This window comes from Vulpes vulpes, chromosome 9 (genome assembly GCF_048418805.1).
Source record: "Vulpes vulpes isolate BD-2025 chromosome 9, VulVul3, whole genome shotgun sequence".
Taxonomy (NCBI): domain Eukaryota; kingdom Metazoa; phylum Chordata; class Mammalia; order Carnivora; family Canidae; genus Vulpes; species Vulpes vulpes.
Window position 1 is genome coordinate 51,089,332 of NC_132788.1, and position 16,148 is coordinate 51,105,479.

The 16,148-nt window shown below is 36.4% G+C and overlaps 1 protein-coding gene across 2 annotated transcripts in view; it reads left to right on the forward strand.

Moving 5' to 3' along the window:
* The first annotated feature begins 296 nt into the window (after positions 1 to 296).
* Positions 297 to 16,148, forward strand: part of COG6 (component of oligomeric golgi complex 6) — a 92,888-nt gene continuing 77,036 nt past the window's right edge. For both annotated transcript variants that reach the window (XM_025996852.2, XM_025996853.2), the window contains exons 1-4: positions 297 to 524; positions 3,693 to 3,836; positions 8,410 to 8,481; positions 12,908 to 12,966. In XM_025996852.2, the coding sequence (XP_025852637.1) occupies positions 372 to 524; positions 3,693 to 3,836; positions 8,410 to 8,481; positions 12,908 to 12,966 (428 nt within the window). In that variant the 5' untranslated portion in view covers positions 297 to 371. The remainder of the gene's footprint in view (positions 525 to 3,692; positions 3,837 to 8,409; positions 8,482 to 12,907; positions 12,967 to 16,148) is intronic.

Here is a 16,148-nt window from a genome sequence, read left to right on the forward strand (position 1 = left end):
TGGATCCCAGGACCCCAGGGATCATGATCCGAGCCAAAGGCAGACGCTCCACCACTAAACCACCCCAGGCGCCCTAATCCCATAAATTTTAATCCCCAAACTTTAAATATTATTTAAATTTCAGACCATTTTGCAAAATTTCCCACCAGTGTTCCCTTCCCATCCTAAGGACTCGCCCCCTCCCCCTAACTTCTCTACCGCCCCCGCCCCTGCAGCGCCCCTAGCGGAGCTGGGTAGTCCCCGCGGGGCCTCCGGGACGTGGGGCGCGTGCGCGGCAGGCCCCGCACATGCGCAGTATTGGCGCAGCCGGCGCGGGTCCTAGCCCAGGGCTGAGGTGGCGGCCGCGGAGCTGGGGCGGAGCCTGCGCCCCCATGGCCGACGGCGGCGGGCAAGTGGCGGCGGTGCCCCCGTCCGGGGCTGCCGGCGGCCTCAGCAACGGGGCAGGCGGGATCCTGGCGCAGACCGGCAACCCGCTGTCGCGGAAGCTGAATAAGATCCTGGAGACGCGGCTGGACAACGACAAGGTACCCGCGGCCGGCGGGGCCGGATCCCGCGTCGCCGGCCGGGCGGCGTCTGCTGGGCGCCCGCTGCCTCACGCCCGCGGCCGGCTGTGGCGTGAAGGGGGCCGCACCCCCGCGGGGGCCGGCGCGGGGCGGGCGCGAGCGGGGAGGCCGACGAGACCCTGGAGAAGCGAGGAGGTGCCGTGAGTGTCGCCCGGTGCTCGAAAAACCTGTTCCTGGAAGGCCCGGGCTCCGGGAGGCGGACGGCGGCGTGTGCGCCCCCGGAGGTGCCGGCGGTCCGAGGCGGGAGGCGGGAGGCCCCTCGGAGCACCGGGCCCCGCGCGGAGCCTGCCCCTCCCTCTCTCTCTCTCTCTCTGTCTCTCATGAATAAATAAATAAAATCTTAAAAAAAAGAGTAAATGAAAAGATAAGGCAGTATGAGTTGGGGTCACGGAGCACCGGGGTAGGCGTAATTGAGCATTTCCACTGACTGAACCAATTCGCAGGAGGAAGGAACTACCACTTGCTCAGGGCTCACAGGAGATACTCTGTACTAGTTTTTATTGTTTTTAGATAAGCTCCGCCCGTGACACGTGGGCTCACGCTGTATTTCCTTACAAGATAAACCTTTCGCATCGTCTCCCAAGTGCCTCCTGAGACGCGTCCATCCCGCCGCGTCCTGGCTGGTTATCTCTGCTGTAGTGGCTTGGAGTCCTTAGGTAAACTGGTCATGCCGGAAGGAAAAAAGTGTATGTAGAAGTTGAGAGACCTTTATAGATGAATTTGCCGGTGACTGAAAATAAGCCGTCAATAGAATTTGTGTGTGAAAAATAATATAATAAGAAAGACAGACTCTAGGGCCACCTCTTATTAGATATAACCATCAAACTGAAGCATTATGATTTGAATAAGCCTCTTACTTTCCTCAAACTTATTTTTCATCATTTCTAAGTGGAGAATTCTGCTGGTAACTTTCTCAGGGGGAAATCCTCTTGTGAGGATTCAACAAGAGAATCTGCCTGAAGTGCTCAGCACAGCGCCCGCCCAGCACTTACCATTTCTTATTCAATGTTAATTTTATCGTACAGCTTATTGTTTATTGTGTCTAATACTGACCCTTATTATCTCATTTAATACAGTTCCTATGATGTAGATAATCTCCTTTTTACCCAAGGTATTGAAAGAATGTAACTAGGTTAAATCCTATAACCAATAACTGATAGAGCTGTAATTTGCACCTCTCCAGTGGTTTGTTCACTCATCATTTACGGACTATTTCTTTGAGCCAGGCCTAGGGCATTTCAAGGTTATAATCAAAAGAAATAGCTTCATTTTATGTTTTTTTTTTTTTCTCTTTCTTTTTTGGGTACATAAATCTTTGTAATGCTTTCTAGGATATTAAATTGAATTAAAATAGCTTTACTATTTTTGTCAATCCAGCCAATGTCACAGAGTAACATTTTAACTGAAACATAGAGGGTTAGCCCATTAGAATATGTGTTAGTTCAGGCATAGGAGTTTAGATTTGCAGATAGATAGCTTGGGCTTGGTCTTCTCCCTTCTCTCCTCTGTGCATATTTTCTCTGTAAGGAGAACTCTCTCACTTTCCTAGCAAAAGGGTGACAGTTCTCTAATTTATAACTTTGTTCTTGACATCTCTGATTTGTATAGTCAGTTGCTTATATGATTCCTCCAGTTAGTTACCTGATCAACATCTTAAAAACCTAACATAGCCAGACTCTTGGTTTTTCTCCAAACTGGTTCTGCTTTCCATGTTAGTAAAGAATAGCACTTACCCAGACAAGCAAAAAGTGTATGAATAATTTTTGATTCCTGTCATTTTTTTTTTTTCATTTCGTACATTCAGTCCATTAACAAGTCCTGTAGGCTCTACCTTCAAAAAAATTGATTTGAAATATCTCCTTGCTTTCATCTGCAATGCTGCTGTCTTGTTCTAAGTCACTGTCAAATCTTGCTTGGATTATTTTAGTTTCTCCCTACTTGCTTCCTTTCTTCCTGTCCCCCATCTGCTCTCCTCACAAAATTAGAATAAACTTTTAAACATATAAAGCATATTTTATTTATTACTCCTTTTCCTAAAACGTCTGTAGTGTCCCACAGCTTCAGTCATAATGGCCTTTCTGCTGCTTTAGGGTCTTTTTAAAAATATTTTATTTGTTAAGTTAGAGAGGGAGAGAGAGAGAGAGAGAGAGAACAAACTGGGGGAGGGGCAGAGGAAGAAGCTGACTCCTCGCTGAGCAGGGAGCCCTGATGCAGGACTCAATCCCAGAACCCTGAGATTATGACCTGAGCCAAAGGCAGATGCTTAACCAACTGAGCCACCTGCTTTAGGGTCTTTGTACTCACAGTTTTTTTCTGCCTGTGAACAGCTTTGTCCTCATGGATGGCTTTCCTGTTACTTAGGCCTTAGTTCAAAAGTCACCTCAGAGAGGTATTACTCTAAGTTCTGCTCCCAGTTACTTAGTTCCTAACCTGGAGGCTGCAGGTAGTATTTATTTCTTATAGTGTATACATTCACCAATAAATATGCATGTATAAGGGCCCCTGGGTGACTCAGTCAGTTAAGCATCTGCCTTCAGCTCAGGTCATGATCCCAGGGTCCTGGGATCCGGCCCTGTTTCAGTTGCCCTATTCATTGGGGAACCTGCTTCTCCCTCTCCTCCCCACTCATGCTCTCTCTTGCTGTCTCTGTCACTATCTCTCTCTCTCAAATAAGTAAATAAAAAATCTTTAAAAAAATCCATGTGTATAGTCCTTTTCCTTTTTTTTTTCAATTGGTGTTATAATTGTTTCTATACCTTGCTGTTTCACTTACTGTATCCTGAAGTTTGTATTATGTAAGTACATACAAGTTTTCATCTTTGTTAGAATGGATATATCATAATTTCTTTAACAGTCCTCTTTAGATGGACATTAAGGTTATTTCCAATCTTTACAATTCAAAACTATTCTACAGTGAGTAGTCTTTTATTCATGCCATAATATACAAGTAAGTAGATCCTTACTGTGTTTTGGAAATAAGTTTACTCTTCAGTAATGTGAAGGTCATCCAGTATTTTTTGATTATTTAATGGAAACATTTGAAAAATTATTTCATTAAAATTTGGCTTGAGATTAAGAAAACATTTGAAAAATGGTTCCAGTAATTGTCTTCTGTTACCAATTTTGTAGGAGATGTTGGAAGCTCTCAAGGCACTCTCAACCTTTTTTGTTGAAAACAGTTTGCGGACTCGAAGAAATTTACGTGGAGATATTGAACGCAGAAGTTTAGCCATCAATGAAGAATTTGTCAGCATTTTCAAGGAAGTGAAGGAAGTATGTAAATTCTTTTTAACATTTATTGAGAACTTACTGTATATACCTAACTCTGTGCTAAGTATTTTTATGAATTGGGTTGATAGGTTTGCTATTCATGTACCATGTTAAAATGGAAAACTACTTACTCCAGAAGCACCTAGGTCCTCAAGTACTGTGATTTCTGAATCTGTGTGACCTCCACTAATGCTGCTTAAAAAGTTGTAACATTTGTTTTAGGATATTCTCTTAGAAATTTTTGCTTTTTTATCAACAACAGCAAGAAAAGACATTTCTTTAAATGATTTTCCAGGAGAAATTTTTCCTCCCTGAATAAACCTCTGGATAACCACTCTCCATTGTAAGTTAATTAGGATTAGGTTACATTAGTGCATCATAAATTAGGACATTTTTGGATTAATTAAGATCAATTACGTCTGGCATAAATAATAATTTATCATACATGAATGAACACTCTACTCCCCATAGGGTAAAAATGAATTTTATTATGTTATTGTATTTTATTTATCATGCAATATTTTGTTAACTTTATTAATATCACATATTCTGCATCAGTTGCATTTGAAAGTGTTATATATAGTTTCAGTGCCTAATTAATCAACAGATTATATTTAGAAAGAGTTCATTGATAGGCTAAAAATCTGGAAGGTTGGAAGGACAGTTTGATAGTATTCATAAGAATAGAAAGGGTATCCATGAGCACATCCTGATTGTGGTCTCTAAATACCGTTTCCACTGAAAGGAACAATCTTATAAATATCAGAAAGCCGGGAAGCTATCTAAGACTATTCGGGAAGTGACGGAAGAACTTTGGACCTAACTTGATGAGGCTTCTGTTGGCCAAAGATAGGATGATTAGAGCATCAATAAGAATAACTCAGTGGACTAAAAAATATCAAACATGTTTAAACGCACAAGTTCGTACTGATCTAAAAACCAAACAGAATCCTTGTTGGTTATATTTGGTGGATATAAGGGAATAAACTTATTTCGAAAACTGCTAAATAAAAGGGAAGAGTCAAGCATCTATCCTGTCTTTTCTTCCAACAACATACAGTTGTTGAGGGGAGGCTTCTCTTTTTATAGATTTATTGTAATATCAAGAAGATTAGAAGATTTTGCCACCACTGGTAAATTTAGGATCTAGTTTAAGGTTTCTCAGCTTGGCACTATTTACATTTTGGTTCAGACAATTGGGGACTGTCTTCTGCTCTTTAGGGTGTTGAGCAGCATCCCTGGCTACTATCCAGTCAATGCTAGTAGGACTGTTTATCCTTCAGTTGTTCCACCCAAAAATGTCTACAGACACTGCCAGATGCCCCATTGGGGAACAAAATTGCCTTGGTTGAGCACCACTGATCTAGCCCTTGGTCATTACCAGCAGCTAACCTCACAAAAAAACAGCTGACCTCATACCTGTCACTCCTAATAAAGGTATACAGCACCACCTGTGAAAAATTCTGGCCGGAAAACTGAAGCAGAATATAATCAAGATCTAACTGCCTGTTTATAGGAAATACAGGGGTCAGAGGAATATATTAACACCACAAATATGCTGTCAGTAAATATAGAACACAGTGAATGATAGAGATAAATAAGCTGGTTTCTTCAACAAATAAATTGTTAAGAAAGAGTAAAAGAAAAATGGGGAGAAGTGAGACTCTAGATTAAAAAAAAGAAATGAGAAATAGCAATCAGTTGCTATTTGTGAATTCTAGTTTGTTCCTGACTTCTTGAAATAATTATTTAAAAACTGGGACAGTGGGGAGATTGGAACCCTGACTAGGTATTTGATATTGAGTTCATTGTTAAATTTTTAGATGTGAAAATGGCATTATGTTTTTTGGGGTCTTCTTAAAAGCATATACTGATGTTCATGAATGAAATGATAAAATATTGTGAATTCAAAATAATTCAGTTGTGGAGGAAGGAGAAAGGGATGGAGGAGAGGTAGAAAGTCAGTAGACAAATAGATGAAACGAGTGGTTGAAGCTGGGTGATATGCACATTGGCATTCATATTATCTCAACTTTTGGATATTTTTGAAAATTTTCTGAAGATTTTTAAAAATTTTATTGTATTCATGAGGGACACATTGAGAGTGGCAGAGACATAGGCAGAGGGAGTAGCAGGCTTACTGTGGGGAGCCCAATTCAGGACTTGATCCCAGGACCCTGGGATCGTGACCTGAGCCAAAGGCAGACGCTCAGCTGCTGAGCCACCCAGGCATCCCATATTTTTGAAAATTTACAATAATAAAAACTTTTTAAAAAGTTTATCATAGACCAGTTGTATTTCCCAGCCTATAATTTTATAATTGGGGGGCAGGAGAAGGTAGTTTGCCCTAAGTTCAAATAAAGATTTTATAAGTAATATACAGGCCATTGAATTACAGTCATCAGAACTCTGCATTTAAGTCATATATTCAGAGATATAATTTATATTATTTGGCAAATCAGGTCCATTTCGTATATTATGGTGGCTAAAGTAAATATTAGGAGTAGTTATTCTTTTTTTTTTTTTTAAGATTTTATTTATTTATTCATGAGACACAGAGAGAGGCAGAGACACAGGCAGAAGGAGAAGCAGGATCCATGAGGGAGCCTGACGTGGGACTCGATCCCAGGACTTGCCCAGGATCGCACCCTGGGCCAAAGGCAGGTACTAAACCACTGAACCACCCAGAGATCCCCAGGAGTAGTTATTCTTGACCTAGTTGGCTGATATGTCATAGTTCTATTCGTATTAGATTACACAGTGAGGGGGTGCTTGGGTGGCTCAGTGAGTTAAGCATCTATCTTCAGCTCAGGTCATGATCCCCAAGTCCTGGGATCGAGCCTCGTTGGGCTTCCTGCTCCATGGGGAGCCTGCTTCTCCCTCTCCCTCTCCGTCTGCCTGTTGCTCTCCTTTCCTATGCTATCTCTCTGTTAAATAAATAAATAAAATCTTTAAAAAATTACACAGTGAGATTTAAGGGAATGGTGAGATAGATAAGTTTACTTAGGTTTCTGCTATTGCTTATATTAATTGATATTTTGAAATCATGCTTTTTTTTTTTCTTTTTCTTTTTTCTTTTTTTTTTTTTTTTACTGTGCACCTCAAAGCAGTTTAGGACTTCATTTAATAATTTGATTTGTATCCTGTTTGTAGTGAAATAGAGCAACATTAGATATTTATAATTCAAAGCCTTAGATAGAAAGAAGGGAGAAAAATCTTACTTTGGAACTTAGATTTATGCTCATATTCTGATAAGTGATTTTCTAACTGGTTCATCCTCACGCTTTGTTTATAGCCTTGCTGGGCAGCTTTCTTATCTCTTGCCCTCTGATTGGCCATAAGACTGTCGTGTTTCTATTTGAAGGTCTGGATATTGTGTTGAAAGGGATTGTCCACTGTGTACCATTGAAACTTCCTTGTATATCTTTCTGTTGTGCGACATCAAGTTGAATTGGGAAAAAAAATAGTAGTGCGATATGAAACTAAAGTAATTTTGTGATATCATTTTTCCATATCATAATTTTCATTGACTCAATAAGGACTAGAGAATGGTTTGGTAAAAAGTGTTGAGTCTGGGAGACCTATTGGAAAACTTTTTTTTTTTTTTTAATCAGTTCACATAAGAGATACCAATTAACCTGAACTAAAGTAGTAGCTGTTAGAGTAGTAAAAAAGAAATGGATAGGTTACATACAGTAAGGGTATAAATGATGGGACATAGTAACCAGTTATGTTCCCATGTACCTGGGGGGAGGGGGGAAACACAAGGAGAGAATGTTACTGAGAAAATTGCCAACTTGTGGCAGGACTACTTACTATGTGATAACTTTCTACAAGGTAGAGGAGGCATGATTTTTATTTTATTGAGTTTTTGTATTTGCTTGTTTTTATTAATTAAAAGTTACAAATAGTTCATTATAGAACAGTTAGATAAGGTCAGAAATAGAACACTTGCTTATGATCCTATAACCCAGAAATAACTTTTGTCAGTCTTTTATTGTCTGGCTTTTCCTGTGTTCATTCATATATATATATAAATATGTTTTTAAGTGGGAGGTATTATATGTATTTCATAATACTTTTTTTAAACCTTATATAGACATCTTTCCATGCCAACAAACATATATATATATATATATATATATATATATATATATATATAATCATTGTTCATATATATACACAGATTTCCATTGTGTGGTTGGAAACATTTCACATTTTACTTTTGTTTTGGACAACTCTGTGTTGATCATCTTATATATATTGTTGCACACTTATCTGATTAATTCCTTAGGATAAATCTTAGTGTTAGAATACTTGAATGAAAAGCTATTAATATTCTTATTAAAGACATTTGATATTTTCTATTGTCACCCCCCTTAAAAAGCATATACTAATTTGTCTTTTCTGACACTAGATTTATTCTTTTTAATTATTTACAGTCTATATTAAATATGGGGTCTTTTGTCATGCTTTGGTAAAAAAAATTCATGAGATGAAAATAAGGCTTTGGCTAAAGGAAGAGAATTTCTTTAACCATATATGTAATGCTTGCTGTTACTTTTTTCCTTTTCAGGAACTTGAAAGCATAAATGAAGATGTTCAAGCAATGAGCAGCTGTTGTCAAGATATGACAAGTCGCCTACAGGTACTGTATAATGGCTGGATTTTAGCATAGTTTCTGGTTCAAAGTAAGCTTTCAAAAATTGTTAGATAGGTCTACAAGATGTGTGGATATCTAATATATCATGTCCTATAGGAAGTTTAAATATAAATATTATGCTTATTTTTTTTAACTATAAATGTGTTTTTGGGTGATGGTTTACGGATATTGTTCATTTAACTCCAGAAACCTTTATATTTTGATCTAGCCAGTGTAGAGCTAACTTTATGGAATTTTGATAAACCTTGCAATCCCATAATATCCCATAAATCCAACAGAAATGAGTAGAAAGTCTTACGAATAAATCCAGACTACAGCTAAGCCTAACAAAGACCTAGCTTATGGTGCTCAAGCCTCCCCACAGAAACAAATCTCAGGAAAATATTTGTAATTCTACATCTGTTTATTAAAGCACTTTGAAACTTCTAGTTTGATTGCAGAGTTAAGATTTAACCTAATTATGCTCATTTATATAATTTTGGAATAGTGAATAGAATAGGCTTCCTTCTGCAAGTCACTCATGATTATGTTACCACCTCACATTTCTAATTCAAACTTACACCTATAAGATTCTTCTGGAACTGTTGACAGCTGCAGTGATTCTAGAAGAGTCATTAATTTGTGCATATTCCACAAATTAATCATAAGCTACTTGCATGTCTATTTCAAGAACCAGTTTCCTGTTTCTCTGAAATTTTAGCCTTCCTAGACTTATCTAAATTTCAGTATTCTTACTAATATATCAGATATTATTGGCATATTTATTGTTCAACCTTTAAATCTTTATGAATTACACAGTACTTAATACTCATAGAATCTTTGCTAACTACTGTCATTTCACATTTTTGGAGTATTACTTTTTTGCTAAGTAGTTTTGTTTGACTATTCTGTTTCTTTAACTTTTTCTTTTATTTCCTTATCTTTTGGCTTCCATGGTTTAATGCCTTTTCTCAAATCACGCTCTGTAAGGTTTGCTGTATTATTTTGTAGTGTTAATTTTATAATTGGTGTTATAGAATTACTCAAGTTTCTCTTTTGGGGGGCAATATCTCTTGTTTTCTAATTTTTATCTTTAAATTATATTTTTATCCTTTTTATCATACCTATTTGTAGATGTAAAGAGATCAGAGTATTTTTATCCTTCATGCTATTTTCTAAACAGATTATAAGTATTTTATATTATAAAGCATCCTCTTCGATTTTGTCCAATCCTATTTTTTTTCCTATAATAATATGGGCCCTTCTTTCTTTTCTTATATCAATTTTATTGAGGAAAAATTTATGTACAGCAATAAACTGCATCTATTTGATGTGTACAGGTTGATGCATTTTGACAATTATTCACCCATGAAACAACTGCCATAATCAACATGTGCATTTTTATCACCAGCAAAAGATTCTCTATAGGTTTTTAAAAATATTTTATTTTACTTGTTGTTTACATTCAGGTTTGATGCACAAATTAGTAGGGCTTAGATCCATGATTCTGAAAGTTTTGTTCCTCCATTGGCACTGATTTATTTGCATATAGTGTTGTTGGAATCTTAATGGTACCCCCTCAGACTGTCAACTCTAGAATAATGTTTTTAATTCATTTAGTCATTCATCCAAAAAGAGTATTACTTTTTCATTTTAGGATGTCCTACACAGGACTAATTAAATTAGCTCATATTGTTCAAAACTACTTTGGTTTAGGACATTTTAGAAATATTTTCAAGATACGTGTAGAAATGTAATCAAATTTTTATAAGCTATGGTTTATCCCTTTGTGGATTTGCTTGGATAAATTACATTTAGAGGCATATGTTTATTATTTTATGAGAAATAATTATCCTTAACATTTAAGATAAATTGGAAATTGTTTTAGGAAAATGGTATTATTAAATGTTATTTTGGAATCATTACCAAAATTTATAATGAAGAGTCAGGAAATATGCAAAATTCTTATTGTATACTATTGTAGTCAAGTATATTTCAGCAATTAATAGATAGTATTTATTGTAAGATATACCCTTGATTTAATAATGACTGAGGCTAAAAAAGGAGCTCATAAGCATTTTTTTAAAAGATCTTATTTATTTGTTTCAGAGAGAGCAAGCAAGCATGAACAGGGGTAGGAGCAGAGGGAGATACAGGCTGCCTGCAGAGCCTGATGTGGGGCTCCATCCCAGGACCCTGGGATCGTGACCTGAGCTGAGAGGCAGATGCTTAACTGACTGAGCCACACAGGCGCCCCAGTGTTTTTTGATACTGATTTTGTGAAGCATTCTTTTTTCACAAATATTAAAACTAAATATATTTTAGAAATGAGGGAATACTACATTTAAACAATCATATTAGGCAAGAATAAGGTGGCAGTGGATCTTGAAAGCAAAGCAACATTAAGAAAGATAAGGATAAAATCTTAAAAAAAAAAAAAAAAAAGGGATGCCTGGGTGGCTCAGTGGTTGAGTGTCTGCCTTGGGCTCAGGGTGCGATCCCGGGGTCCAGGATTGAGTCCCACATAGGGTTCCTTGTAGGGAGCCTGCTTCTCCCTCTGCCTAGGTCTCTGCCTCTCTCTCTGTATCTCTCATGAATAAATAAATAAAAATTAAAAAAAAAATAAGAATTTGAAAAAAATTAGTAGATTTAAAGAATAATAATTTTAGAATAGTACCATGGGAGCCATTATACTCCTTACATTCCTTAGAAGTTATTGATCTGCTGAATTATCTGGGTTCAAATCTATTTCCTTCAAAATATCTACTGTTTGCCAAACACATAATTTGGTTTCAAGACACACAGACTCAACTGGAGATAGGGTAGGGTTCTTACTGATGGGATGCCCATATGATACAATGAGACAGAAAATTTCGTTGACAGTCTGAAAGACTGTAGAAGGATTAGGCCTCTGAGAACCCAGAAGTAGTGGTGGGGTAGGGGGTTCCTGTCTAATATCTAACACAAGCTCTAGAAACATTAGCAGCAGATGCTTGGCTCTTTATTGTAGTATTCCAACATGAAAATGACCCTGTATCTTCACATATTTGCTCTGGTATCCTATCTTTAACAGGCAGATCTTCCACAGTCTACTCTTAGTGTACTTTGTACAGTTGAACCTTGAGCAATGCAGGGGTTGGGGCATTGACCCCCACACAGGCAAAAATATGCATGTAAGTTTTGACTCCCCAAAAGTTAACTATTAATAGCCTGCTGTTGACCAGAGCTGTTAACATAAACAGCCAATTAACACATACTTTGTGCATTATTTATATTGTATACTGTATTCTTATGATAAAGTAAGCTAGAGACCAGAAAATGTTATTAAGAAAATCATAAGGAAGAGAAAATAGATTTATAGAACTGTAGTTCTTGTGTAAATGGAGTTCAAACATGTGGTGTTCAAGGGTCAACTGTAATTTTGTGGCTTTATTTATACATAATTTTAGCTCACTCTGTGCCCTTTCAGGGCATGGACTCCATGCTCCTAGCTGCCATACACTCGCTTGTTTCTCCTCTCTTTTCTGACTGCTTTACGTTTAGTTCTTTGAGAATCTGAATAGCTACATTTGTCTTTTGTTTCAGTTCACTTTAAAATATTTTCCTGATCTTAGGATGGAATAGCTTTTCATTAAGTTTTCATTCCTGATCCTGCTAGCTCTTGGGGAAGGATTGCTTAATATGAAACTTGGTCAGGAACTTGTCCTTTAGATAGGGCGGTCTTGATCTTCCCCAGAACCTTATATGAGGGGTAATTTGTATATTACAGCTCTCAAAATGTTTATCTCCATCTTGGGCATTTCTGTTGAATTCCACAGTAACATTTCAGTAACTTAACTTACAACTCCATTTAGAGGTCTCATGGTATCTCAAGTCACATATGCGTAACAGAAGTCACATTTTTCATTCTTCCTGCTTTGCCACTACTTCTGTTTCACTAAAAACATCATGAACTGTTAAATTCCTTAGCATGCTGATAACCTCTTTCCTTCTTGTAAGCCTTAGTGTTATGTGTTATTGAGAACGGAGTGGGTTCCCCTTCGTAAAGGTAGTATATGAGGGGATACCTGGGTGGTTCAGTGGTTAAGCTTCTGCCTTTGGCTCAGGGTGTGATCCTGGAGTCCCGGGATCGAGTCCCACATTGGGCTCTCTGCACGGAGCCTGCTTCTCCTTCTTCCTGTGTCTCTACCACTCTCTCTGTGTCTCTCATGAATAAGCAAATAAAATCTTAAAAAAAAAAAGGTAGTATATGAGCCTTGAAACATCTCAATTATTTGGCCTTTTAAATTAGTTATTTATTTTTTGCCATTTTTAAACTTCTAAATTCCAGAGTGTGATCTCACAAGCTGTAAGTTTGAACTTTAGTAAGTGGTACTATTAGTTTTTTGAAGTATAAAATCACTGAAATGTACTGATATGTTTATAATTTTAGGCAGCAAAGGAACAAACACAAGATTTAATAATAAAAACCACTAAGCTTCAAGCTGAAAGGTAAGTTTACTTTGTATAGTTACCTCTTCATTAATTTGGAGATTAAATGGAAAGAAAATTATAGGTAACTCCAAATCAAAGTTAAAGTAATAAAAAAACATGATTCAAAATTCATACAACATATAAAATTCTAAGCTATTACCAAAGAGGAAAATAAACATAAAACGATAGTTTGGGGAGTATCAAACTTAATATTGGTGTTGAGAGATTATTCATTCTTGGAGGTGACAATGTGTTGTTTATTGTTTGCTATGAAATTAAGAGATTGCTTTTTAAAATGTAGATGATTTTAGATTTTTAGTGATTTTATTTTTTTCCACACTCATTTTTCTTATTTTTTAGCTATGATTAATCCTCTCTGATATAATTAAGAGTTCACTGTATAAATTTTTCTTATGGTAGTTTGCAGATAGGTATGTTAGTATTTGTTGACTGAATAAATGGGTGACTGAAGGTGAGTAGAATGTGAATTCATGTATTTTAGTGTGTATTACAGTCTTTGGTAATTAGTTGTTGGTTTGTTTCTTTTCCTACTAAACTGAGCTAATTGAGAACAATGACAATTTCTTACCCTTTTTTTGTGTCTCCAGTGCCAATACATTGTAGATCCAATAAATAATTTTTGAGTAAACGAATATGGAATGCACCAATCTAATGTCAGGAAAATAATATAAAATGAAAACTGAAAAAAGAAGCATTATATTGAAGCTTGTACCGTTTACCCTGATTAATGTCTATAGGAGGCAGCATTAGAACAGTGTGCTTCTATCTGTAAATTCTCAAAACTAAGCAGGGTTGTCCATGTTTATTATTTTAGTAAGCTGATGAAAGTATTTTGGCTTGGTATGCTTTCGGGAGTGAACATTTCTGACATTCTAGTATCCCAAGAGCTGTAGTTATGATGTGCCAAGTGAACATTTGTGGAAAGTATTTTAGGAAAATTACATAGCAGAAATTATAACAGATTCCTGGGAGCTGGTTGAGAGTTGTTTTTTCCATTTTTAAATATTACCTTTTCTTTTTAGCAAGAAACTTTGTTAAACAAGCAATTTGCTTTAGAAATAGAATTTCTGTGGCCATATTTGGATAACATGACATTCTTACTGAGATAGAGTTATAAAGGATATGAATATTTTCCCAACTGGTTTAGAAGGTCAATCGTTGTGACAGCTGATGCTTTAATAGGTAAAGTTCCATGTAGAATTGTCTTCACAGAACTGCAGCTAATATTTTTTTATGATATTTATTTAGTTGATAGAAGATAGATTTCAGTGATAATCAGGAAATTATATCCACATAAATACACTTCTATGTTTTTTAATGCTATTTAAGTCACTATTTACTATACATTTTATTGTCTCTTGTGAAGACTCAGCAGCCAGATTCTTTCTGGACTAAGAAAAATAATCTCGGGTAAATATTCATGTTTCTTTTTGAGGTGTAGTTTGTTAAAGTGAAAAGAATGTAAGCTTTGAAGACAAAACCCTCAATTCAAATCTAAATTTTAAGTAAGAGTTCATTAGATTTTTAATTTTGTAGAAGTTCTTAACTTTCAGCCTCAGTTTTCACATCTGAAAAAAGAGACTAGCATCTGTGTCACAGGTTGTTGTGATGATTAGATGATATACATAGGTGCTGAACACTTAGCCTGAAATCTCTCAAGGAACATTACCCTCCCACCATCCTCCAAAACCTTTATTAGACAAACTTATCAGCACATCTGTTTCGACATTGGCTTTGGTGGCTAGGAAGTTTAGGCTATTTGTGCCTAATTAGAAAAGCTTTCCTCCTCTGTTATTTACTTTGTCATCCTTTCTTGCTATTTTATTTTTTAATAGTTTTAATTTTATTTTAATCGTGTTATTTGTTATAAATTAATTCAAGTTTTAAAGTTTGTAACAAAAATGTAAAACTGTTTATTTTGTACAAACATATATAAAAAATATATTATAGAAGCATACGTATTTAGACTGAAAAGCATAGACCTCTTTCATCTTCCTCTCATTTATGTATATAAAATTTAGAGAAAGAAAATTAAAATCAGATATAACTTGACTACAAAGACATAGCCACTATTAACATTTTGGCATATTTCTTCCTACCATGAGTATATGTGCATAATAGTTCCATTTTACTTTGTTCACCTAATATTTTATGTTCATTTTTCTGTGTCTTTTATCTAGAAAAAGCATTTTTTAATGGTGACATTATGTTTTGTCCTGTGAATGAACTGACATATATGTTAAGCATTTAAATTATTGAATATTAATATTATTTCCATTATTCAAAATAATGGTTTGAAAGATTTTTTTAAAAATTATTTATTTATTCATGAGAGACACACAAAGAGGGGCAGAGAAGAGACATAGGCAGAGGAAGAAGCAGGTTACCTGTGGGGAGCCCAACAGGGAACTCGATCCCAGGACCCTGGGATCACGCCCTGAGCCAAAGGCTGACACTCAACCACTGAGCCACCCAGGCGCCCCTTGACAGATGTTTTTAAATCATTATTTGTGTTTCAGGTTATTTCCTTAGGAAATGTTCTTAGAATTGTAATTAATGAATCAAATGGTAGAAACTTTTATTTTTATTTTTTTAAAGAGTTATGTATTCATTTTAGAGAGAGGGAGAGCACTCATGAGTGGGCAGTGGGGAGGGGCAGAGGAAGAGGGAGAGAGAGAGAGAATCTGAAGCAGACTCCCCACTGAGCTCAGAACCTAATGATGTAGGGCTTGATCCCCGGACACCGAGATCATGGCCTGAGCCCAAATCAAGAGTCAGACACTGAACCAGCTGAGCTACCCAGGCGCCCCAAATGGTAGAAGCTTTTGAAAATATCCTGATGTATATTGCCTAAATTCCTCTTGAAAAGGTTATACCAATTTACACTTCCATCAGCAATACCTGAGAATGTCTCTTTGTCAGTAGTAGGTATTATCATTTTTTTTTCATTTTGTCTTGCCATTTATATTTCTTAATCTTTTTTATTCTTTTATATCTTTTGCCCATTTTTACATTCTTTTTCTTATTTGAAATTATTTGATAGGGGTGAGTCTAGAAGGTAGAGTTAAAATATGACAGAGGCATATTTTCAGGAAAAAAAGGAGACACCGTAAGATTCATAAATTGTGTTCTGGAAATGCTTGAAGGAACCATTATAAGGATTAATCAGTCTGTTTATT